The sequence below is a fragment of the Nuphar pumila genome, chromosome 5 (genome assembly GCF_984573655.1).
Source record: "Nuphar pumila chromosome 5, dmNupPumi1.hap1.1, whole genome shotgun sequence".
NCBI classification, from domain to species: Eukaryota; Viridiplantae; Streptophyta; class Magnoliopsida; order Nymphaeales; family Nymphaeaceae; genus Nuphar; species Nuphar pumila.
Genome location: NC_143253.1, coordinates 2,054,201 through 2,081,802, shown reverse-complemented (window position 1 = coordinate 2,081,802; position 27,602 = coordinate 2,054,201). Strand labels below are relative to the sequence as shown.

Here is a 27,602-nt window from a genome sequence, read left to right as displayed (position 1 = left end):
TCACTAAAAACTTTCTTGTTATATTTAAAAAATTTTTCTTTCACTAAGATGGCCATAGGCCAAAATCTGCATTATGGGCCTTACGGGCATGTTTGAATGCCTCGGATCTCAAATTCAAAATGATATCAATCCCACAATCTAAAACACATGACCATCTTGATCTCAGATCTGAAGGCTAAAGATCCACTTTGAAATAAAACAGGGATTCGGTGAGAGACCCACTCCAGGAAGCCTCATCCACCAACTGGTCTAAACAAAGATTTGCACCACTTGATCAAATATTCAAATGTGACATGTCTCAGTTGAATGCATGATCTCCTTTTTGCAGGGTGTTCCACCCACTGATTTATGCTATGAGTACATGTTTAGATTGAAAGTAGCCAAACTAGTATTCAAAACTAGATAAGTAATTTAATCTGAATGTTTAAGTGGCTCACCTAGAACAAGAGAGATTTCAAAATGAAAAATAATAAAGACATAAGATCTTATCAGAAGAACAAGAAAATGATAAAGTCGAGTTTAACATGAGGAAGAAATAATATTGCGGAACATGAAACAAAAGGAGCCGGAGAGATTGGGAACAATATGTGTACAGACAAGCAGTAGGAAAGAAGCAGCCGTCCCTTTCCTAAGCCACTGGATAGGCTTCTCTCTGCCATTAATCCTAGAATAGTCAACCTCTTGATAATATATTGAGGCAGGGATGAAACCAGGCACCTGCTCTATCATTGGCAAGACCTCTAACCAAGATTATCAGCCAACACTATAAAAGCTTCAATAAAAGAAAAAGGTGTCTTCAAATTTGGGGTCCACCACCCTAGTAAATATGGTTCTCAATTATACACTACAGTCTACCTTAAATCTGGATGAGAAAACAGTACAACACAAATCCCCAGTCAGGTTCCCGTGATTTGCAATTTGATCTAATTTTTACAAGAACCCAAAAAGAAAGTAAAGGAAAAGGTGTCTTCAAATTATTCCTCTTTAGAGTTCTCTATAATCTATGTACACCATCAGCAGATTAAGTTACTTGCAACTTCTGTTGTTTCTAATACATATAGGGTTGCAAACGGGTTGGATTCAGGTAGCCAAATATGCAAAATTTAGCTGTCCCGGATCCGAACCGATCTGACTTCCCAATGTATGAGATCTGATCCGTTTGCAACCCGAAATACATATATATGGCAGGGTTCTATCAACTGCTGAGGGCAGGTTATTACAAGCATCATCAACAATAGCAATGCCTTCCCATGAAAGAGCATCAACTAAAAACACCAACTCAGCATGCATAACCACTGAAGCAAAATGTCAACTATCAACATGGATTCACCAGATTTCACAACATGTCTGCATAATTACAAAAAAAAAAATGAACTTGTTTTTCCATGAACAGATCCAAATTTTGATGATCAAAGCACCTCCTTCATTTAAACCAGTGCAGGCAGTTGTTGGAGAATACCTTGTCAGGTCATTAACAGCTTTGGCAAGGAACCTTCACACCAGCCTGCTTTCAAAGATGAATAAGGCAAAATGAAAACATAGTTTAAATTCTTCAACATCAACTTAAACAAAGATCTAAAAACATGAATACTTGGATGTCTTCTGCAAGTACAAAGACGTCCAGACAGCACATTATTAGAGAAGCATGAGGCTATAAGAGAAAACTAGAGATCAGTAATGAGGTTAGTAGATAAAAAGTGAGAATCAAACTTACAAGAAGCTTTCCACTTTAAATAGGAAGGCTGGTATAGCAGTTCACAGCAATCCTTCTCTGTTAGTGCCAAAGAAATAGAGTTAGATTCTGTTATAGCAATAAACAAGATCACATGAATGTGAATGACAGCAATCACAGAGTGGCTTTACTGAAGTTATACCTACTGAGAGGAGACATTTCTGTGGGCCTTGAATGATAGGATCACATTCCATGCCACAGCAATCACATTTGCAGCAAGTACCTGCTTGACAATCAAGGAGCAGCATAATTGAGAGAGAGAGGGAGGCAAAGGTAAACCACAAATGCTAATGAACTATATGTGGACTGAGAGAGACAGAGAGAAGCAAAGGTAAACCACAAATGCTAGCGAACTATATATGGACTTCAAGTGGAAAAAACAAAAGCTAATAGCTGCTGCATAACTGCAATGACCTTCCAAAATTCTTGAAACCCAGCAATGATATGAAATTATTATTCTTGAGGAAAACACTGCAACCAAAATAATTTTGCATCTAACATATTAGCTAGAAAATAATTTCCTTTGTCTTGGTTGCTCGAAGTCTGGAACTGTCAAGAACAGAGCCATGGTCGTCATAAATCATTGTGGAATTATCTTAGTTTTAGCCAAAGGGAAAATACAGACGGCGTATTCATGAACAGTGAAAGCACTCATTTTAAAACATACCTCATATAATTATAACATCACATGAAATGATGACAAAATGTAGGAGTACTCACAAGACCACTAGCTGATGGCAAAATATGAGAGTCCCATGCACATATATAATTATATAAACGCACACATGCCCACACGCACACACAAGAATTCAGAGTTTCCAGTCAAGAAAGCGGAAGCGGAAAGCGATTCGGGAAGCGGAAGCGGGAAGCGAGACACTTCTAAAATTTTAAGAAGCGGGAAGTGTGGAATGACTTAGAAGCGAATCGGGAATCTTCTCAGAAGTGAGAAGGGAAGCGACCTAAAAAGCGAAGAGGAAACAAAGTGGGAAGCGACCTAGAATTCGAGTGGAAAGCGAATAGGAATTGAGTTTTCCCGATATTGGGCAAAAAAAAAATTTGTTCAAGACTCCAAGCCCCCCAAAAAAAGGAAATTCACTTCTTGATATTGGGAAGCGAGATTCCCAATAATGGGAAGTGTGCTTCCCATTTCGCTTTCCCGGACGTTTTGGAAACGACGTGTTTCGCGCTTCCGAAACATGTTTCGGGGGAGCGCACTTCACCAAGTCATATAACGTTTCCGGTAACCCTGGAAGAAACATCAAAGACACTCTTATTTCCCAAATTAATGGTGCATTAGAGTTGGTCCAAGAACCCACTTGATGTTCGATAAGCATGACTTCAAATGATTAACACAGGCAATGCACATGCACGCAAGCACACAAGAAATATCAAAGATACTTTTATTTTCCAAAATCGTGGTGCATCAGATTTGGTCCAAACACCAACACAAGAACATTCACTTGATAAGCAAGCATTCGGGTCATTAAACGATAGTGGACCTATAATGAAAGTAGTAAGCAGCAACACGATATGCAAATAAGTAAAAAGCTGAGTTCATCCATGACATTTCATGCCAGAAAGGCATCTTTCCCACCTGGAATTTCTGAGGAACATATAAGAAATTGAGAAATTGGAAGGGTATCCATAGTTGCCAGTTTGCCATGACCGCAGAAAACCACTCCTGAAACCAATAGTACAAAGTGAAAAGTCACATGAATAAAAGATAAGGAAAGTGCGCATACATAATATAAATCAGCAAGGGCAATGTAACCTGGCGAAGCTTTGGCAGGACTTCTGAAGGCCTTCCTTCTAAGGTCACAAGTGTGGACAAGAAGAGCCCAATGAAGAGAGGAGAGAAAATGAACTATAACAGGCACAAGACCATAAGTTTTGCCAATATTCATCTTAAATCAAGCTTGTAACCTTCTGTAGGCAAGAATGAAAAACCAAAAAAGAATGAAGAAACTATTACCTGATCAAGCAGAAGACGCAAGAATGCACCTGATCCTCCAGGAAGAGATACCATCTTACTCAGAGATAAATACCTAAAATGTCAAATATTTCAAGTGAATTACACAAATATCCAATCCACACAGAGAGAGAGGGACAAGCAAGCACACACACACACACACATATGTATATATATATATATATATATATAGAGAGAGAGAGAGAGAGAGAGAGAGATTTCCAACAGAGATTATCATCCACATATCCATCATTTTTCTCTTTGAAAAGTCAAGATGGGGAACAACCTCCCACTGGATTTCAATATGACAACCATCGAGTATGCTGGAGCATTTCAATTGTCTGTGATCTTTTGAGTATGTTGGTCAATAAATGGAAAAAATAATACCAACTCAAAAAAGGCCATAAACTAATTGTCCATGAACATAGAAGCGTATAATCTATTTTTCCTCATGACAAACAATGAAAAGACGACGATTCCTTTAGGGGGGAAAGCATGTCACAACTAAGAAATACATGTCTGTCAGAAAAAAGATGATAAACAAAGGATAGCAGATCATTCATGTGCTTATTTCAAAAGCTGCAATTTCAACTAAGTGACTCCCATATATATTTCTTGGGAAAGAGCATATGGTGAAACAATCACTTCAAAGAAAGACTTCTTGAAATAGTTCACTACAGTAATATTTACAGGACATTACACCTAAAATAACACTTTGCAAATTAATTCATAAAACTTCTCACTTAATAATGCACCTCAATTACATTTACACTAGGGAAATAAATGACAAAGACAACACAGTGCACCTACCATGCAAAGATTGTGCATGAGAACATGCTTTAATCCTCGAGATACCAGAATAAGTTTTTAAATAGCAAATTGAAGTTCCAATTTACACCCATACAAATATATATAGGATAAATATTGGATACTAATGAAGGTATGGGACTAATGAGCTAGAAATCATAGGTGCAAGTTGTATCGACTCAATATAACCACATAGATGTGTTCAACATGGTTTGTTTGCTAAGGATCAAGCCTTGGATCATGCTTTTCTGATGTAACAATTGTTGGAATTTGTGATTCCAGCCACGTCAACCTTCAACAGAGAAAGAGATAGAGAAAGACAAGAGGTTGCTGCATAGAAAAGGTCATTATCGTGACCTAGAAAGGTTGTGTTTATATACAGTGTTTTACAAAATACTATGAACAATAATGTCCCTGATTATAAATACAAAATACAAATATGTGCACATGTGCAAATTAGAAATACTAAACATAAAGTATGGATCTGGACCAGACGTACATCCAGAACCGTATCACGGCTTCTTTAACAGCCTCGCTCAAGTTGTGCATGATCTCGAATCATGGACAACTTGCTTTTTAAGAACCAAAAATTATACTTGGTCAGCCCCTTTGTAAACATATCAGCTACTTGATCTTCAGTGCGAACATAGTATGGCTCAATTTCTTTCTCTTCAACCTTTTGCCTGAAAAAATGTTGATCTATCTCGATATGTTTAGTGCGACTATGACGAATGAGATTAAAAGAAATATTTATCACACTTTGATTGTCACACAATAATAATGATCTTGAGATAGATTCTCCCAATTCTGTTAGCAAGTGTCTAACCCACGTAGCTTCTGCTGTGGTCGTTGCCATGGAACGATATTCAGCCTCAGTACTAGATCTGGCAACAACCTTCTGTTTTCTACTACTCCAAGACACAATGTTGCTGCCAAGAAATATACAATAGCCTGAAACTGACCTTCTCTCATTTGGATCTCCTGCACAGTCCGCATTTGTATAGATAAAAAATTTATGAACCCCATTATCTATAAGATTCCTCTTGTAAACAAGTCCATCTCCTACCGTACCCTTTAAGTATCTCAATATCTGTTTGATTGCATCCATGTGCCCAGTTCGAGGTTCATGCATAAATTGAGACACTTGATTTACAGAATAGACAATGTCAGGTCTAGTGAAGGTAAGATACTGGAGCATTCCGACTATACTTCGGTATTTGGTGGGATCATCATATAAGTCTCCATCGTGGGAACTCAACTTCTGTTGTAAAACGCTCGGAGTAGCTAAAGGCTTGCGATCTTTCATTCCCACTCTACTTAACAAGTCAAGAGTATATTTATGTTGTGTTAGGGTCAACACATTATCTTTCCTGTCAACTTCTATTCCAAGGAAGTACCTCAGTTCTCCAAGGTCCTTCATTTTAAAATTCTAACTTAAGAATTCCTTGACTTCCTGGATATGACTGCAAGAGTTGCCCGTGATAATTATGTCATCTACATAAATCAATAAGAATGTGATTGTATGCTTGTTCCTGAAGATAAAGAGTGAGTGATCAAGAGTGCATCTACGAAAACCAAGATTTTGAACTTTGAGAGAAAAACTATCAAACCAGGACCGTGATGCTTGTTTTAAACCATAAATAGCTCCCTTCAATTTGCAGACATACGCCTTAAGATCTCCTTTCGCATATCTAGGTGGTTGTTCCATATAAACTTCTTCTTTAAGGGCCCCATGAAGGAAAGCATTCTTCACATCCATCTTGCTCAATGTCCATTTGTGATGGACGACTAAAGATAATATAATACGAATTGTCCCCATCTTGACCACAGGACTAAAAGTCTCATCGTAATTCTGGCCATATTCTTGAGTGAAACCACGTGCAACAAGTCTTGCTTTGTGTCGTTCAATGCTCCCATCAGGTTTATACTTGATCTTATAAACCCACTTAGACCCTATGATATTTCTATCATTGGGTCTGGGAACAACTTCCCATGTTTGACATTCATGTAACGCTTATATTTCTTCATTCATTGCCTCTATCCACTTGTGTGACTTGACTGACTGATAGAAGGTAGTAGGTTCATCTTGCTTTTCAACCTGTGACAGAAATAACTGAAAATCCATAGTGAAATTATCATAACTAACCCATCTCTGAATTGGGTGTCGAATTCTTTCAGATCTCCTGACAAAAGAATGATTTTCAGGTTATCAACAATCACATCAGTAATGGTGGGAATATTTTTTGCTGCTCTTCTCATATAGACTGGTCCTGAAAACTTCTTAATCTCCTTGGGCGGCAAATTGTCAATCTCAATTTGAGTTGTGCAAGAGGTTTCATCTGGTACAAGAATAGGCATGGGAGCAACACTTTAATCAGATGAATACTCTCCATTGATGTTAGCAAACAACTCGAATTCAACCATGGAGAATAAACTTCAACACTATGATGCGTATTTTGTAAAGAATGCCCATCTTCAAAATTTTGCTCATCAAAAACCACATTTCTGGAGATCTTAACACGCTTGGACAGAGGCTCGTAGCAACGATATCCCTTATAATCATCCGCATATCCCACAAATTTGCATTTAGAAGTTTTATCCTAAAACTTATTTCTTAATGATTTGTCAATATGCACATAACACAGCCAAAAACTCGTAAATTATCATAATCTGGGTGTTGTCCAAAAAGAGTATAATAAGGTGATTTATTTGCTAAAATGACCATTGGCAAACGATTTATAATATAAACCGCAGAGTGAAAAGCTTCTGTCCATAACTCAATAGGAATATGATTGTCATGCAACATGCTCATCGCACTCTCAACAATATGGCGGTGTTTCCGTTCAGCCACACCATTCTGTTGCAGTGTGTGAGAGCAGGAAACTCTACGACTTATACCATTGTTTCGAAGAAAAGAAATAAAGTCATTTGAAATGTACTCACCTCCTCCGTCACACTGAAAATTCATAATATTTGACGAAAATTGAGTTTTGACAAAGGCACAAAACGTTCTGAACAATTGAGGAACTTCAAATTTATGTTTCATGAAGTATATCCAGGTATAACCCGAATAACTATCAATGAAAACAACATAGTATCGACTTCCCGAAAGAGAACAAGTAGGTGCAGGACCCCATACATCAGAGTAGATAATCTCAAAAGGTCTTGAAGCTCTTTTATTAATTGAATTGAAAGGAAGAACATGGTTCTTGCACAATTGACAACTTGTATATTGCTCATTACCAAAAGTAGGACTCAAACTAGATGAGGAGATAAGATTATCTCTTACAAGCTTTAAAACAAAAGAGGAACTACAGTGACCAAGTCGACTATGCCAACTATTTGACTTATTACATTTAGACAGACTAAGAAGACATTTAGAAGAGGATTCATCGGACTCCAATGAAGGCTTCAAGACAACAGGAGCAGAAACACGAACAAAAGGATCTTCCTTGAAGATATACATATTTCCTCGTCTCTCTGTTAAAATATACATGTAATCAATATTTATATATATATATATATAAATAAATATATATATATATATATATATATATATATTCACCCATACCCGATAAGGGGTATTTCTGTAAAATCGCCCAATAGGGGCAGTATAGTCTTTTTCCTTTTTTTACTTTTTCTTTTCTTTTTCCTTTTTCTCCTTTTTCTTTATTTTTTCTTTTTCTTTTTTGTGCATTAAATGCACCTTCATTGGGGGCCCCAACAAGGAGTCGTTGGGCCCCCAACGGTCACAATTGTGACCGTTGGGAGCCCAACGACACCTTGTTGGGTCTCCCAATGGTGCCTTTTCTCTCCTTTCTCTAAACCCTCTCTCACTCCTCTCTTGCCTATAAATAAGTGGGGTCTCCCCCTTTGTAAGGTGTGGCTTCTTCAAGCCCTTTAGTGCATTTATAAGATTTTATGCTTTCTAGCTATTATTGGCTTTTGTGTATGTCCTCTTTTGGACTTGTTCTTTGATTTCTATGTGTGAATGTCCATTGTAGGACATACATTTCTTTTCCGCATATTTCATTACATGGTATCAAAGCCTTGGTTGTGCTCTTGATTCATATAGCTAGTTGTCTTGTTCTATCTCTCTTTGCTTGTCCTCCATTGTTGATTATATAATGGAAGGAGAACAAAAGATTGATCTCTCCTTCAAGCTCAATGGTACTAACTACATGATGTGGGCCGCCGCCATGGAGAACAACCTCAAAGGTAAAAAGCTTTGGGGATACGTTATGGGCACCATTAGGGAACCTCAACTTCAACTTACGAAAATAGATGGTGATCAAGAAAAAGCCCTTGAAGGAAATGCTCGCATGAAGGCTATTGAAGATCACCAATCCAAGGTTGAAGATTGGGAAAGTAAGCATGTAAAAATTTTTGCATGGTTCATGAACAACGTGGAGCTAAAGATTTGCGCCAACATTGCTAAATTCCGCCTAGCAAATGAAGCATGGTTCTTTATGAAAGGTATGTATACCCAAAAAGACCTTGCTCGTCAATTCTTTATCCAAGAAAAAATTCGTACCATTAAGCAAGGTGAAATGAGTGTAAGAGATTACTATAGCACTCTTGGCCCTTTGTGGGATGAGTTATCTCTTCTTGAACCTAAATGGGTATCAAGTGAAGATGTGGAAATGCGAAGAGTACAAATGGAGAAAGAACACTTTTTCCAATTTTTACATGGGCTTAGGCCTGAATATGAACAAGTGAGGTCCTCCCTCCTTCATAGATCCAAACCACTTCCTTTGGAAGATGCAATAGCCGAAATATGCCAAGAGGAAACACGTCTTGGTATGATTAAAGGAGGAGATGAAGTTCTTGCTGTGACTAAACCCGGCAATCATATGAAAACCTACAAGCCTCCACACTTTGGGAGGCAAAATAACTATAATGGCAATTATAGGAAAGCCATTTGCCATCATTGCCAAGAACCGGGTCATATAAGACCTAATTGTCCAAAGATAAATGAACCTCCAAAAGGTAAAGTTGCTATTATTGAAGAAATCCCGCAAAAGAAGGAGGAGCCAATGAAAGGGAAAGAGTCTTTCTCCCTTGCTCAACTATCCGAAGCACTTCAAATCCTACTCAAGTCACCATCAACTTCGGGAGCCGCCATTGCCTCTTCTTCTCCTCCAGGTACGCCTTCTTGGATTCTTGACTCTGGAGCATCTTTTCATATGACCCCTATTGAAAATGGACTATCCAATGTATGTAGCAACTCCAAAAAATCCTATGTTTCCACCGCCGATGGTACCTCTTTACAAGTTAAAAGTTTTGGAACCTTAGATTTTTCAAAAGATTTTTTTGTGCCAAATGTAAGAGTAGTACCTCAACTTAGTTTAAATCTTTTATCTGTCTCTCAAATATGTGATCATGGATGTGAAATCTCCTTCTCAACCCAAGATTGCTCTATACAGGACCTCCAGTCCGGGAAGCGGATTGGGCAAGGCCATAGGAGGGGAGATCTCTACTACATGACCAATTTAAAACTTCCTACTAACTCATTTTGTAATCATGTCCAAGATAAAAATATAGAAACTTGGCATCAAAGACTTGGACATCCAAGCTTCTCAAAAATGTACTCCTTTCCTTTTGGAAAGAAATTTTGTAATGAGAAACATTTTGTTTGTAAGAGTTGTATTTTTGGAAAAATGAAATCCACCCCCTTTCCAAAGAGAACATTTGTGTCAAAAAGACCCTTTGAACTAGTTCATTCGAATGTTTGGGGTCCTTCTCCGGTCATATCAAAAGGAGGATACTCGTATTATGTTACTTTCATTGATGATTTCACTCGATATGTGTGGATATATTTTCTCAATCTAAAATCCGAAGTCTTTAACTTTTTTAAAAAGTTTCATATGATTGTCAAAAATCAATTTTCAACTAATATCTCCATTCTTCGATCCGATTCCGGTGGAGAATATCTATCAAATGAATTTCAAGAATATTTGGAAACCAATGGAATTTGTCATCAAAGATCATGTCCTAGGACTCCCCAACAAAACGGTCTAGCCGAAAGAAAGCATAGACATATCTTGGAAACCTCTAGGACTCTTCTCATTTCCAAAGAAATTCCAAAATGCTATTGGGCCGAAGCCGCCTTAACCTCTACTTATTTGATAAATAGGATGATATCCTCATCTCTACAAAATATATCTCCATATGAAAAACTTTTTGAAAGAACACCCGATTTTAATAGATTAAGAATTTTTGGGTGTAAGTGTTTTGTCCTTACACATAAAAGAGATAAGTTATCTCCCAAAGCTATCGAATGTGTGTTCTTAGGATACGGAGAAAATCAAAAGGGTTTTAGGTGCTTCGATCCCAAAAGCAACAAACTATATGTATCCAAAGATGTTACCTTTTTAGAAAATGAGAACGGTTTTGAGAAAAATAAAGATATTGATGAAAGCGAATATGCTTTCTTATTTGATCTTCTCTCTCAAGAAGATGTGACTCCCCACGTTGAGGATGTTTCTAATGATTTAGAGGATACTCCTCTTAGTAATGTTGAAAATGGAAGTAATGATAGGTTAATTCAAACCTATGCTAGGCGTGGTCAAGAAACTCCCATTAGTGCATTAGAAAAATATTCTCAAAGTTCCAACATAGAAGAAACCTCTTTAAGGAGATCTAGCCGGATCTCCAATCCACCAAATAGGTTTGTTTCCTATGAGTCCCTACCACCTAAATATAGGGCATGCCTAATTGCATTACACTCTTATCATGAACCATCACACTATAATGAAGCCAAAAACATTCCTCAATGGGTTGAAGCCATGAAACTAGAACTTAGTGCCCTTGAAAATGCTAAAACTTGGGAAATATCTTCATTACCCACTGGAAAGAAGTCTATTGGATGTAGATGGGTCTTCAAAATTAAAACTAAAAGTGATGGATCATTAGAACGTTATAAAGCTAGGTTGGTAGCCAAAGGGTATGCTCAAGAGTACGGAATAGATTATGAAGAAACCTTCGCTCCCGTAGCTAGAATGACTAGTGTTAGGACTCTTATTGCAGTTGCATCCGTTAAAAAATGGCCTATCTATCAATTGGATGTTAAGAACGCATTTCTTAATGGCGAATTAAGTGAAGAGGTCTATATGGATCCTCCACCGGGAGTATCTATTGGTGAAAACAAAATTCTTAAACTAAAAAAGGCACTATATGGGTTAAAACAAGTTTCGAAAGCTTGGCATGACAGATTTAGCAGTGTAATGACTAGTTTGAATTTTCGTTCATGTTATACTGACACTGCGTTGTTTGTGAAAAGTGCAGGATCTTCAGTAGTGATTCTACTACTATATGTTGATGATATGATCATCACTGGAAGTGATGAACAAGGAATCCATGATATTAAGAAAGTTTTAAAAGAAAATTTTGATATGTCTGACCTTGGTTTCTTAAGATATTTTTTAGGTATTGAAGTTGCCTACTCTCCCCGAGGGTATATTCTCTCTCAGATGAAACTTGTTGCTGACATTTGTTCCAAATCTGGCATTTCCGATGATAAGAAGGCAGACACCCCTGAGGTCATCAATGCAAAGTTAAGGTTGGAAGATGGAACACTTATCGAGAATCCTACTCCCTACCGGCAACTTGTTGGGGCCCTGACCTACTTATCCATCTCTCGGCCAGACATAGCTCATGCAGTTCACTCAGTCAGTCAGTTTCAACATGCACCTACATCTGTGCACATGAGTGCAGTCTTAAGAATAGTCAGATACATTAAAAACACCATAACTAAGGGAGTTTTTCTTTCCTCTTCATCATCTCTTGATTTAATTGCTTATACTGATGCTGATTGGGGAGGAAACCCTAATGATAGAGTCTCAACTACCGGTTTTTGTGTTTTCCTAGGTGACTCTATGATCTCTTGGAGATGCAAGAAGCAGCAAAAGGTGTCATTATCCTCAACTGAAGCGGAATATCGTGCAATGGCCACTACAACCATGGAGCTTGTATGGCTTAGAAGTCTCCTCAATGATATGGGCGTAATCATCTCCACTCCTTCGAAGATGTGTTGTGATAACAAAAGTGTCATTTACATTGCAAGCAATCACACCTTCCATGAGCGGACTAAACACATAGAGATGGACTGCCAGTATGTTCGAGATGAATACTTAAAAGGAACCATAGCACTGCCCTACGTCACATCCGAGTACCAGTTGGCGGACTTCTTCACTAAAGCTCTTGCTACTCCTCGTTTCATGTTTCTTCTCAACAAGCTTTCGGTTGTATCCCCGTAAAGCTTGAGGGGGGGTGTTAAAATATACATGTAATCAATATATTTATATATATATATATATATAAATATATTCACCCATACCCGATAAGGGGTATTTCTGTAAAATCGCCCAATAGGGGCAGTATAGTCTTTTTCCTTTTTTTTCCTTTTTCTTTTCTTTTTCCTTTTTCTCCTTTTTCTTTATTTTTTCTTTTTCTTTTTTGTGCATTAAATGCACCTTCATTGGGGGCCCCAACAAGGAGTCGTTGGGCCCCCAACGGTCACAATTGTGACCGTTGGGAGCCCAACGACACCTTGTTGGGTCTCCCAATGGTGCCTTTTCTCTCCTTTCTCTAAACCCTCTCTCACTCCTCTCTTGCCTATAAATAAGTGGGGTCTCCCCCTTTGTAAGGTGTGGCTTCTTCAAGCCCTTTAGTGCATTTATAAGATTTTATGCTTTCTAGCCATTATTGGCTTTTGTGTATGTCCTCTTTTGGACTTGTTATTTGATTTCTATGTGTGAATGTCCATTGTAGGACATACATTTCTTTTCCGCATATTTCATTACACTCTCCCCTTTAACGAACGTCTCCCTCGTTTGAAGGTCCTTGACATACACAAAAGAAGGAGTAAATTCGACAGAAGAATGTGTATCATCAACAAGTTTGGAGACAGAAATAATGTTCTTTTTTATATTAGGAGCAAGTAGAACATTGGACAGTTTTATGGATGAATTTAAGAAGGGTATTATGGCATTCCCAGTGTGAGAAATAGAATGATGAGTTTCATCTCCAGTGACAATACTGTCGTTATAGAAATAAGAAGATAAGTTCGAGAGTTTACCTGCATCTCCCGTGAAATGGGTGGCTGCCCCAGAATCTATATACCATACTCCCTAGTCATTTTGTGTTATTGTCATCTTTGAAAGAGCTGCCAATAAAAGTTGTTGCACATCTCCACTAGATTTACTCCCATCAGTCTGCCTTTTTTAATGAATAATAGAATTCTTGCCTTTGTTCTGAGGGTTGAACCAACAGTCAGCCTTAATGTGCCCCCTTTTATTACAAAGGAAGCATGTAAGAATATTTCTTGGATTTCCTGCATGAGCATTAGGAGGCATGTTTGGGGTAGGTAGCAACCCACGTCCCCCTTGTCCACCATATCGTCCTCGAGCTCTACCTCCGCGATGATTATTTCCTCCACCACGACCTTGTCCATAAACCAACCCAGTAGCCAAAACATTTTGTGAGTCAAGTTGCCCACCATCATCATCAGAAAAGTTCTTCAAACTAATCTCATAATGTAAAAGTTTAGCCCGTAAGTCTTCAAAATTGGGTAAAACAGGAAAGCATGCGAGAGACGTGACAAGAACATGATAGTCTGCTCCCAGTCCGCTTAAAACTTGTTGCACCTTATCTCTCTCTGAGATTGCACATCCAACAAGAGCCAACTGATCTGTGATGCTTTTTACCTTATTCAGATATTCCATAACAGACATAGTTCCCTTCTTTAATGACTGAAATTCTCGCTTGAGATACAAAACTTTTGCTTCCGACATTTGAGAATAGGTTTGAGCCAACATATTCCATAGTTCAGCGGCTGAACAATCATCTGGAATTGCAATCAGTATTTCCTGTGATAAAGTAGAAGTGATGCACGCGACTAGTGCTTGGTCTCTTTTCATCCAAGCCGTGAAGTCAGGATTTTGAATAATCCGAGATGAGACAACCCCTTTATCATCCTGTATTTTCTGAGTGATAAATTGAAGCGGGACTGGAGTTTATCCATCTAGATGCCCAGAAAGATCTTGGCTTCGTATGAAGGGAATTATTTGTCTTTTCCAGGTTAAGAAATTTGAATGGTTGAGTTTTTCAGAGACATGTTGACTCAGAAAGCTAGAGGAAAGGCCAGAATGAGTAGAGGACGAATCCATATTTTTCAATTATGGATTGCAAACTTTTCGATGTGTTTTGATTATGGATCCCGTGGTGCTGTGTATCCCTTTTTTTTTAAATATTAGTTTTGGTTATGTATCAGAACCACAACACAGGTCCTTATGACGCCCAGTATTTCAGAACAATGGATTACGTGATTCCAAAAGAAAAGACATCTTTTGTGAGAAAAAGAAAACAATCGAACCAACAACAATGAGATGGAGAAAACAGAACTTCTGTTGTAGAAAACCAAGATGCAATACAACAATCTGGATAAGAAAAAAAAAAGGAAGAGATTAGGGGAGAATAATGAAAAAGATTTTAGAAGAAAAGGATATTTAACCGAAACGATTTTAGAAGGAAAGGATGATTGAGGCAATAGAAGATAAAACATATCAGTTTTGACGTGATATGGGTTTGTGAGAACAGATCAGTCTTAACGTGATCTGGTTTTGAGAATAAGAAAAATGATTAGAGTAAGAAAAACGATTAGAGGAGAGAACATATCAGTTTTAACGTGATCTATTTTAAAAAGAAATAAGAAATCACAGATCTTCAAGTATAGATCTAAAGAAAAAAACAATACCAGATCTGATATGATCAGATTTGTCTTAGACTGAATGAAGAAAATGATAGAATATAGAGAAAACCCAGATCTGACGTAAAACCGAAGAGAAAAGAATAAAATGAAAGAGATGGACAGAAGAAGGAAGAGAAGAAATATGAAGCCAACCTTAGTGAGCGTGGATCGGTTCAACCTGCTCTGATACCATGTTGGAATTTGTATTTCCAGCCACGTCAACCTTCAGCAGAGAAAGAAATAGAGAAAGACAAGAGGTTGTTGCACAGAAAAGGTTATTATCGTGACCTAGAAAGGCTGTGTTTATATAGTGTTTTACAAAATACTATGGATGATAATGTCCCTGATTATAAATACAAAATACAAATATGTACACATGTGCAAATTAAAAATACTAAACAAAAAGTATGGATCTGGACCAGACGTAAATCCAGAACCATATCACGTCTTCTTTAACAAAAATGTGATCGTTTGAGTTATGAAATTTTGGCACATTGTGGGCCATTTATTTTTGAACCCCTTTTAAAACCTAACTGCTTATCATAATCACATGATTCAAAACAAGTTTCCTACTAAACAAACAATGTAGATCACATCCATAACATTTGATCTACAAAAAATTGGAAATTTTTGAAGAAAAGAGTGATTTCTAGTTTTCTACTAATTAGTTATGTACCTTCATTAGTAGCCAATATTAACCCATATATATATATATATATATATATATATATATATATATATATATTATTGATGATGACAAATATCAAATGGACCATTGCCAAATTACATATTTTTGTTTACACTTCTAATTCGTTTGTCTATTTTAAGGCTTCAATTTTGCTTCAGAACCATATGAGGATTTAAATGCAAATTCTTCATTTCAAATGATGTTGTATATTGAGAAACTTAGTTGATGCAATTTTGCATGGAACATGTTAAGAACTCGTAGTCATTATAATCTACCATGTGCATTTAAGCATAAATTTGTCACTGCTTTAGTTTTTTGGTTTTTATTCAATGTGCCAGGCATCATCTCAAATGTTAAGAAAAACTTGTTGGTGTAGGGGACAACAAGGAAGATGATGAAATTTCTTTAAAAAAATGAATGCCTACTAAACAGAAGTGGAGAACACAAGGCAAATTGTAATGTGTATGGTCAAGTTTTTGCAAGGCCCCCGATGGTTCCCTCTTGTTGATGAGTTAACTATGAATTTTCACAACCAGAAAGATGCCCACTTTTATAGGACGACTGGAGTGTTGTGCGATCGTAGAATGCCATTGCGGTTGAAGGAAAAGTTTTATAGGACGACTATTAGACCCGCTTTACTATATGGTACGGAATGTTGGGCTGCCAAGAGACATCATATTCAAAAAATGAGTGTAGCTGAGATGCGGATGCTTAGATGGATGTGTGGAAATACAATAAAAGATAAGATTCGGAACGAGGAGATACGTAAGAAGGTAGGTGTTGCACCCATTGAAAATAAGATGCGAGAGAATCGTTTACGGTGGTTTGGACATATTCGGCGAAGGCTTAATGATGCTCCAGTTAGAAGGTTGGAGAAATGGGAAAATATATTAGTTAAAAGAGGTCGGGGTAGGCCTAGGAAGACTTGGATGGAGATGATAGGAAAGGATATGAATGCTTTGAACCTCACCGAGGACATGGCATTGGATAGAAATGATTGGAGGAAAAGGATTCATGTGGAAGACCCAAAATGAATTTCTTTTTTGGTTCATATCGCTGACCCCAATTGTTTTGGGATGAAGTCGTAGTTGTTGTTGTTGTTGTTGTTGTTGTAGAAAGATGCCCATTTTTGCAGAAATCCCATTATGTTCATAGGAGCACCAATAAATTCAAGAGAAAAACAAGCTATACACATGCATCGGGTGCCAATGGACCCCCTACTTAATTCCAGTTATATCAAGCAGAAAAGCAGATTGACCAATGTTTTACTAACAATTAACATTGAAACTCGAATTATTTTCTATTATCCTCACAGCAAACTTTAACATGGAAACAAATATCATGAATCATCCAATAATTCCATGAATTATACAAAACGGGGATCACCATCATCACAGCAACACCCACATAATTACCAGAAATGAAGTGTAGGGCCCACCAGCACCATCCCCAAGAAAGTAAACAGAAGGGTCCGTTTCAGATCCCATTTAGACACACGTTCTATCAGTAACTGTCATAACAAAATCCAACAGAACATGAGTTTGAACACATGAAATGGAGCCATCTGCACTATGAACTGGACTACTTTTTGCTCAACAGGAATCGATGGTGCAAAATTCATGACACAAAAGATTATTCTTGAATTGCAAATGGAAATTTCACATCGTGCAGGTGTTTTTCAGATTAATGTAAGTCCACTGGATTTTACTAAACCATTGATTGCATAATTTTGACTTGAAGCATGAATGCATTAGAGATAATTTCAGATAAGCCAACCAAAACCTAAAACTTGAAAAGATCTCACCACTGCACAACTTCCCAATTTATATTTTCACCACTCGGTTTGGACAATAAAGGGTGGCAACAATTATAACAGTATGCATGTCCAAATTCTTTCAAGTATCCACCCATCTAGTCATCAGATATCAATAACCTCTTATTATTTTACTATTTTACACATATCATAACTACTCAAAAAGTAGAAATGTAACAAATTCCGCTAAAATTTATCATGATGTTGTTTACTACAAGGAAACACCATCATCACAGAACAATGTCATAACAGGAATCGAAACCTACCAGCAAGCGTGATCACTGGCCAATACACACACACACGCACTATATATATATATATATATATATATATATATATATATATATAGAGAGAGAGAGAGAGAGAGAGAGAGAATAACGAAAGTATGTTAAGTGGGTTTTTCAAGATTTTGTTGTATTTTAAAATTTTGGCCCTACACATTGTGATCTACATGCTTGATTGTAGAGGGATCAGCTCTTAAAGCGTTCAATTACGATACACAAGTAGGTTTTTATGATGTTTGAAAAATCGACAGTCCAAAATCTTCATAAATTTTTTAGGCTCCAAATATTTTTTCATCAAAAATCATGATCAGGATGTCAATTTCTAGTAAATTGACCATGTCGAACACATCTATGAGGTCAGAATTGTGTAAAAAGCACCGATAAAATCCATTTAGAATGCTCTCTCTCTATGAGTAGAGAGTAGCTGCCTACACCCATCCGTGCCTACTGCTGCCTATGGAGCTTTTGAAGGGTTCTTTTTCATGTTTTTCTCGAATCTGACCGTACAGATGTGTTCCACAATTATCATTCGCAGGTAGGTTTTTATAAGGTTTGAAAATAGACGGTGTAAAATTTTTATAAATATCATAAATATTAAGGCTTAAAAAATCATGTTTTCTTATAGAAAAAACACAATCCAAGTATCTTTTCCTAGTAAATCGACCATGCCGAACGCATATTAAAGGTCAGATTTAGGAAGAAGAACTCAGAAACACCCCTCCCCCTTCGGTCGCGGTAGGCTGCCAGAGGCAGCTCTCTCTCTCTCTCTCTCTCTCTCTCTCTCTCTCTCTCTGGATGTGCTCTGTCGCTAATCGGTTTTTTCAGATGCTCAATTTGCCTTCATTCCCCATAGACGGCTGCAACATTCGTTTATTCTGGCAATGGAGGTGGTTCACTCTCTCAAGTCCAACGGGAGGCCGTTCTTTACTCTTAAGCTTGACTTCCACAAAGCTTATGACTCGGTGCACTGGCCTTTCCTCTTTCACATGTTGGAGAACTTTGGATTTGGTCGACGCTTCTCTAGTTGGGTGTGTGAGTTGGTCACTAATGCACAATCCCAAATTCAGATTAACAGAGTCCGTGGTAAGCAGTTCAAGCTTGGGCGTGGTATTCGGCAAGGATGCCCCTTGTCCCCTCTGCTTTTTAACGTTGTTTCCGAAGGCATTGTGGTCTTATTCAAGAGGGCCGTGGGGTGTGGTTTTATTAAACCAATCTGAATTCAGGAGTTCCTGAGCCATATTCCTACTTACGCCGATGACATGATTGTTTTCGGCGTTGGATTCATCCAACAAAAGTTAAGAGTCAAACTCATCATCCTCTTTTTCCTATCGATGTCGGGCCTCTCGCTAAACAATGATAAGTGTTGCATTTCCATGATCAATGTTCTTCCTGTAAGAAAGTGGAAAATACGCTACAACAAATGTCTCTCAACAAGTTCTCACAAATACATCATAAGAACCACAAAGGTTCACAAAGAGAACTTAAGAATACACACAACCCGAAACGGGTATAAAAATGAAAAATAAACAATTTTATTGACTTGAGATAAAAACCCAAAAAACAAGAGTAAGTATTTACAAGGGGAATAGCCCCATATTTATAGAGAGGTAGAGAGAAGCCTTAAGAGAGTTGTTGGACTCTCCAACGGCTCTAATAGAGCTGTTGGGGAGTCCAACAGCTCTTTTTGGATTTACCTTTTTGACTTGGTCAAAAAGGTACCTTTTTGACTAGTCAAAAAGGTAAAGGCCAAATCAGTCCAATGATGGACTGGTTTGGCTAATTCTAGTTGTATTTTAACTAGAATTAATTAAACAAAAAATCCTAACTAGAAAGGAGATAAAACATTACATGTCTATGAGATTACATATTTTAACACTCCCCCTCAAACTTACGGTTGGATAACCGAAAGTTTGCCTAAGAGAAAGTGAAACCTAGGAGCAGCGAGAGGCTTGGTGAAGAAATCGGTCAGCTGATATTCTGAAGCAACATAGGGAAGATTGATGGTGCCACGCAAAAATTCCTCTCGAACATAATGGCAATCCATTTCTATATGCTTGGTGCGTTCATGAAATGTCTGATTGCTTGCAATATAGATAGAGCTCTTGTTGTCACAACACAGATTTGATGCTTTTAGACTTTCAACTCCCATATCGGAAAGTAGACGTCGAAGCCAGACTAATTCCATAGTAGTTGTAGCCATTGCCCTATATTCAGCTTCAGTTGATGAGAGAGAGACCTTTTGTTGCTTCTTACATCGCCAAGACACCAAGGATTCTCCTAAAAAGACACAAAAACCTGTAGTTGAGTGGCGGTCATTTGGATCACCACCCCAATCTGCATCAGTATAAGCAAGCAATTCTAAGTTAGAGGAAGCGGATAAAAATAATCCTCGAAAAATAGAATTTTTGATATATCTAATAATACGTAAAACTGCTCCCATATGAACAGAAGTTGGAGCATGTTGAAATTGACTGGCTGTATGGACCATGGTTGCCAGTTGAGGAAGCGGGAGCGGGAAGCGATACGGGAAGCGGGAGCGGGAAGCGAGGCACTTTCAAAATTTTAGGAAGCGGGGAAGCGTGGGACCACTTAGGAGCGATTCGGGAAGTGTCTCGGAAGCGACCTAGGAAGCGTCTCGGAAGCGACCTAGGAAGCGTCTCAGAAGCGAGGGGGAAGCGAAAAAAATAAAAATAAAAAATACAAAAATACAAAAAAATTGAAAAAAACAGGGGAAGCGAGGGGGAAGCGTGGGGGAAGCGAGGGGGAAGCGTGGGGGAAGCGTGATGGGAAGCGCGCTTCCCATTAAAGGGAAGCGCATCCCCCATTAAAGGGAAACGCGTCCCCCATTAAAGGGAAACGCGCTTCCCAAAAAAGGGGGACGCTTCCCCCCACGCTTCGGAAGCGCGACGTTTCGCGCTTCCGAAGCGCGCTTCGGGGAAGTGCGCTTCCCCTTTTAGCTAGGCGCTTCCGGTAACTCTGGTATGGACCGCATGTGTAATGTCAGGTCTTGTGATAGATAGATACGATAGAGCCCCAACAAGTTGCTTATACGGAGTCGGATTCTCGAGTGGCTCTCCATCATCAATCTTCATTTTGACATTCACAATCTCAGGAGTATCAACATGTCTTTCATCTGAAATACCTGACCTGGCAACAATATCTAATGCAAACTTAGATTGAGTTCACAAGTAACCTCTAGGTGAGTAGGCAACTTCTATACCAAGAAAATATTTCAAAAAACCCAAATCACTCATTTCAAAATGTGTTTTGAGAAATTTTTTAATATCATAAATTCTCTGTTTATCACTTCCAGTGATGATCATGTCGTTAACATAGAGTAGAAGGATGATAATACCTGCATCAGAATTCTTAACAAACAAAGCTGTGTCAGTAAGACAAAATCGAAAACCAAAATCAAGCATAACCTTACTAAACTTATCATACCAAGCTTTTGGAGCTTGCTTGAGACCATATAAAGCCTTGTTTAGGCGAAGTGTTTTCCCTTTAGGTATATTCATTCCTGGTGGTGGGTCCATGTATACTTCTTCAACTAAAGTTCCATTTAGAAAAGCATTTTTAACATCCATTTGAAAGATATGTCGTCTCTTTATTGATGCAAGAGCTATTAGGATTCTAACAGTGGTCATTCTAGCTACTGGGGCAAAGGTCTCTTTATAGTCTATTCCATATTCTTGAGAATAGCCTTTTGCCACCAACCGAGCCTTGAATCTTTCAAGAGTGTCATCACTCTTGGTTTTCACCTTGTACACCCAGCGACAACCAATAGGTTTCTTGTTGTTTGGAGGATGGTCTTGAATGGTCCAAGTATTTGCTTTTTCTAAGGCTTCTAATTCGACTTTCATAGCCTTGACCCATTCTGGTTGATCCTTGGCTATATCATAACTGGGAGGTTCTTCATAGGAATGAATTAGAGCAATAAAGGCTTGATGTTTTGGTGAAAAGGACTGATATGACACAAACTTTGCAGGAACCCTCGAGATCCTAGTGGATTTTCTAGATGAAGAGGCAGATTCATGTTCCCTTGTGTATTTATCCAGGGCACACTGTCTTTCTAAATTTCCTCGTCTAGAGTATTGAATACAATCTTGACTATTTCTATGAGGATCAGAATCAATCACATCCATCTGATCATCTAGATCAATTTCTCTTTCACTATCCTTTGGAACTAGATCCAACAAGAAGGAATACTCATCTATTTCAGTAGAATTTTTGTTTTCAAAAAAACTTTCATTTTCTAGAAAGGATACATTCCTTGAAACGTATAACTTGTTGTTTTTAGGGTCAAAACATCTGTATCCTTTTTTATTATTTGCATATCCTAAAAAAGTACAGGGTATAGCACGGGGAGAGAATTTATCATTCTTATCTGTAAAAACAAAGCACTTGCACCCAAACACCCTCAGTCTAGAATAATCAGGTTTTTGTTTATAAAGCTTTTCAGTAGGAGAAATATTCTTTATTGAGGATGAGGGCATCCTATTAATAAGATACACAACAGTTAAAATAGCTTCAGCCCAAAAAACTTTAGGAACTTGATGTGTGATAAGTAGTGTTCTAGTTGTTTCTATAATGTGTATGTGTTTTCTCTCAGCTAACCCATTTTGTTGAGGGGTATAGGGACAAGATTTTTGGTGTGAAATTCCATGTGAGTTCAAATATTCTTTAAATTCAGTTGATAAAAATTCTCCCCCTGAATCAGTGTGAAATATTGAAATATCATTCTTAAATTGATTTTTGACCATATTATGAAATATTTGAAAAAAAGAGAACACTTCAAATTTGTGTTTGAGAAAGTAAATCCAGGTATATCGTGTAAAGTCATCCACGAAAATTACATAGTATAAAAACCCACCTTTTGACGTAACTGGTGCAGGACCCCAAACATCAGAGTGAATTAATTCAAGTGGTCGAGTGGAGACAAAAGTTCTTTCTTGAAATGGTAGTCGTTTCATTTTTCCAAGAATACATTTTTCACAAGTGAAAGTTTCAAAATTACAAATTTTTTCCATGTTTGGAAAGTACTGAAGCTTGGATATACAAGGGTGACCAAATCTTTGGTGTAAAAGATCCAAGCCTACTTTTTTAACATTGCAGCATAATGTTTTCTTGGGTAATTCCAAAAAATCCATGTAATATAAGCCTCCTTCTCTATGGCCTTCCCCAATCAGCTTCCCTGACTGGTGATCCTGTACTTGACAATCATGAGAAGAGAAGGAAACATTACACCCATGATCAGTTAATTGAGAAACAGATAAGAGATTTAGATTAAGTTTGGGGATATATCTAATCTTTGGAACACAAAATCCTTTTGAGTTTTGAGAGTTATTTTCGAAATTTCTTATTCCTTTTATCTCAAGGGATGTTCCATCCGCAGTAAAAACACTCTATCCACTTAAGTCATAACAATGCGACAGTAATTTTAAATTTGGTGTCATGTGAAAAGAAGCACCAGAGTCAAGAAGCCATAGGGGTTTACCTGGATCGGAGGTGCCAACAAAAGAGATCGCAACTCCAGCTGAGGGAGAAGTTCCTTTAAGAAGAGGTTGTAGAGCCTCCACCAGCTGAGACAGGGACATGTTTCTAATGGATGTCTCATTTGATTCTTTTGATTCAACAACAGCTACCTTCTTCTCATAAGATTTTTTCAACTTTGGACAGTAAGTTTTAACATGTCCGGGTTCATGACAGTAATAACAAATAACTTTTCTCCTTTCAAAATCGCCTCCTTGCCTTTCATTGTTTATTCTCCCAATATGTGGAGGTTTGTATGTGCGAATGTGATTACCTGGTCTAGATACAGCTAAAATTGTATCATCATCGCTTTTGTCGACTCGTTTCTTGAGTCTATTTTCTTCCATACTTAGCTCTTCAATGGTATCTTCAATAGAGGGAACATTTCCCCGATGTAGAAGAGCGGACTTGGTTGATTCAAATTCGAGTCTCAACCCATTTATAAATTGAAAAAAATGCTCCGCATTTACTTGATTTTGGCGAAGCTCAATGTCTTGTGGACAATGCCACTTTGGTTCAAGAAGAGCCAACTCTTCCCATAGTTCGGATAAACTATTGTAGTATTCTCTAATACTTCTCTCTCCTTGAACCATATTCCGAACCTTTTCTTGTAAGTTACATATATGAGCAATATCTTTAAGAGAATACATTCTCTTAAGATATTCCCACGCATCATTAGCATGTTCAAATTTTGCGAGACTTGAACACTTCTTTATGTCTACACTAGAAATTAGCCAAGACATGATCTTGGCGTGACCCATTCTCCATTCTTTCCATTCCTTTTCATATGTGGAGATGGCCTTAGTTTTTTCCACCTCCAAAAGAGGTACTTCTCTTCCACCTTCTTCTTTAGTGAGCGTTAGTTTAGGTTCCTTATCGGTTCCATCAACTAAGCCCCATAGACCCTTTCCCCAAATAAGATGTTTCATGATTGAAGCCCATGTTACATAGTTTGAATCATTGAGTTTTATGGACTTAATGGTGACATTATCATTGTCATCCATTTTACAAGCTTGGGAATGAGAGGGGAAGAAGAAAAGCAAGTGGGAAGAGAAATATTTTAACCACAAAGATCGAAAATAAGTAGCCTTCCACGCCCTTCAAGGCTACACACGAGCACTCCTTCAAAGAGACTTCACTTTCTTGAAGAGTAGTTGCATGGCACGCTTCCCAATACACGTCCACCGACCTTGCTCTGATACCATGTAAGAAAGTGAAAAATACGCTACAACAAATGTCTCTCAACAAGTTCTCACAAATACATCATAAGAACCACAAAGGTTCACAAAGAGAACTTAAGAATACACACAACCCGAAACGGGTATAAAAATGAAAAATAAACAATTTTATTGACTTGAGATAAAAACCCAAAAAACAAGAGTAAGTATTTACAAGGGGAATAGCCCCATATTTATAGAGAGGTAGAGAGAAGCCTTAAGAGAGTTGTTGGACTCTCCAACGGCTCTAATAGAGCTGTTGGGGAGTCCAACAGCTCTTTTTGGATTTACCTTTTTGACTTGGTCAAAAAGGTACCTTTTTGACTAGTCAAAAAGGTAAAGGCCAAATCAGTCCAATGATGGACTGGTTTGGCTAATTCTAGTTGTATTTTAACTAGAATTAATTAAACAAAAAATCCTAACTAGAAAGGAGATAAAACATTACATGTCTATGAGATTACATATGAGATATTATATGAGATTACATATTTTAACACTTCCGCATACGCAGGCCATCGGTCAGAAGATCTTTCAGTGCGCCATTTCGGATAAGTTTTTCTCCTACCTTGGTTTGCCGCTTCAACTCTCACGTATTCCATCGACTGCTTGGAACGCCACTCTCCAGAAGGTTCAGACTAAGATTTCGACCTGGCAAGCCTCCTACCCTTCGATTGTCGGCAGACTTACCATCATCAAACATGTTCTAAATGTTATGCCAGAATTTTTTATGTTTGTGTTCCTTATGCCTATGGGGATCAATAAGAAGCTATCTACGTTATTGACCAGGTTTTTGTGGTCTGGGCAAGATAACAATAAAAAGCGTCACCTTGTGGGTTGGGACTATATAAGGTTGTCGCATAATAGAGGGGGGGGGGATTTCGGACTACAGCTTAAGAAGTATTGTTCTGATTGTTAAGCAAAGTTGGCTTGCGCACCAACCGGGGTCCCCTTGTGCAAACTTCCTTCTAGCTAAATACGGATCGGTGGAGTCTTTGTTTGGGGGTCAAGGCGCGATTAGGTCGCCTCTTTCGCACCTGCATAGATCGTGGATTCAAGCTTGGTCTACTGTGTGCGCTGGCGAGGGCGACGACGTCGCTCAGAGCCAGTTCCTTTGTAGAGCGATCACCCCGAACGGCTCCTTTCGCACCAGAGCAACCTACCTTTCTCTCCTTTCGACAGGTGTGAATCAATGCCATGCGAGTATTATCTGGGGCAAAGGTCCTCCTCCGAGAGAGTGCTTCCTTGCTTGGCTTATTCTGCACGATCGGGTGCAGACGGATAGCTTCCTCAAGTCCATAGGTTTTTGTACCGTGAGTAAATGTGCTCTCTGCGAGGTGGCCGAGGAATCAGCGCTGCACCTATTCTGGGAATGCCATGTCTTTCAGAATATCTTTAAGGTTACCTGGAATAAGCCGGTTGTATGCATGCACCAGAAGTCTTTCGTTGTGGACCTCTTGTGGGGCCCCCCGCCAGTTCGTAGATGTAAAAGTTGGCGGATCATTTGAAGAACTTGGTTGCTTTCTTCCTGGTGGGCTGTTTGGATGTCGCGCACCAATGCTATTTTCAGGCAGAACCCGGTTCATTTCAATAAGTTAGTAAATTATATTCTGACGGATGCATACGCCTCGTTATGCATCTGTCTCCCTGATCTTCAGCGCCGCTTGCCGCTAAGGCCTCTCCCGGATCCGGACTGATCGCCTCTGTTTCTGTTTTGTATTCTGTGCTCTTTTTTTGGCTTATGTGTTCTTTGTCGTTCTGGGTCCTGTTTGTTTTGTTTGCCGGTTGAACCAGTCTTAATGTTGATATTCTTAGTCTCTCTCTCTCTCTCTCTCTCTCTCTATATATATATATATATATATATATATATATATAGTGTGTGTGAGAGCGCACAGATTATTCGTGAGTACTGAGTGCACTTAAGTTTTCACCATTTTTTTTTAAATTATGACCGTACAGGTATCTTCTACATAGTTGAATTGGCGGGGATCGGCCGCTGAATCATCTGATTCCGACACTTTAAGCAGGTTTTTCTTATGTGTTGAAAAATCAATGGCCCATAATGTTTTAAATTTGAAACATTATAAAATCGTGATTTTTTGTCGAAAAAACACGATCCAACAAACACAACAATTGTTGCAAAGAAATTCGCGAAATAAAAAAACAAAAACTGATTGAAAATATATATGTGGATGACCTGGCAGATGGAATCCCCGATGAAGGTCAACAGAGCAGAAGTCAATGCCTTGGTCAACACCGGAGATTCCTCAAGAAGCCTCAAATACCTAAAAAAATTACCGTCGTGATTATCAAGCAAGGAGTTTTGGATTTTTAAATAAAACAAAATAAATGAAAAACCGAACCGATTACCAAGACAGAAACGAAGGAGCTCCCCGACCACCATCATCCCCACCACTGGGTCCACTCCCACCTGACCCATCGGACCCTGACCCAGAACCCGAATCCGACCCGCCACTGCCGCTATCGCTTGTAGCCCTAAACCACCGATCACAGAATCGGCCGGAATATCGCCGGAAAAAATCGGAAACCCAAAAATGGCTCCGGTGCGGTGCAGCGCCTGAACCGGTCAAGATTCCACCGGAAAGGGAAGGAAGTCGGGCGCTGTGGACGGTGTATACGCCGGAATCCTCCAGGTTTCCTGCGGTGCAGCGGGCTAGTGGGCTAGGGTTTGCGGCGGAAGGGCGAAAAGGGAGACCGGCGGAGATGAGCCGGCGATACGACGTGTCCGGATGGATGGCCGTGATTTGCCTGCCGGAGTAGAGATTGACGGCCCTCATCGCTCGCGAGGTTGA

The 27,602-nt window shown here is 38.6% G+C and overlaps 1 protein-coding gene across 2 annotated transcripts; it reads right to left on the bottom strand.

Moving 5' to 3' along the window:
* Positions 1 to 1,266: 1,266 nt before the first annotated feature.
* Positions 1,267 to 27,602, bottom strand: LOC149836443 (protein sym-1-like). 2 transcript variants are annotated; one of them, XM_090006994.1, is made up of 9 exons: positions 27,160 to 27,602; positions 26,987 to 27,074; positions 17,362 to 17,456; positions 3,705 to 3,777; positions 3,504 to 3,596; positions 3,327 to 3,413; positions 1,875 to 1,955; positions 1,715 to 1,771; positions 1,267 to 1,507 (listed from the first exon to the last, which is right to left on the bottom strand). In XM_090006994.1, exons 1-7 carry the CDS (start codon positions 27,585 to 27,587, stop codon positions 1,875 to 1,877), a joined length of 945 nt encoding a protein of 314 aa, XP_089863120.1. In that variant the 5' UTR covers positions 27,588 to 27,602; the 3' UTR covers positions 1,267 to 1,507; positions 1,715 to 1,771. The 2 variants fall into 2 exon arrangements, with proteins under 2 accessions (XP_089863120.1, XP_089863119.1); XM_090006993.1 differs by having other exon boundaries at positions 1,267 to 1,504.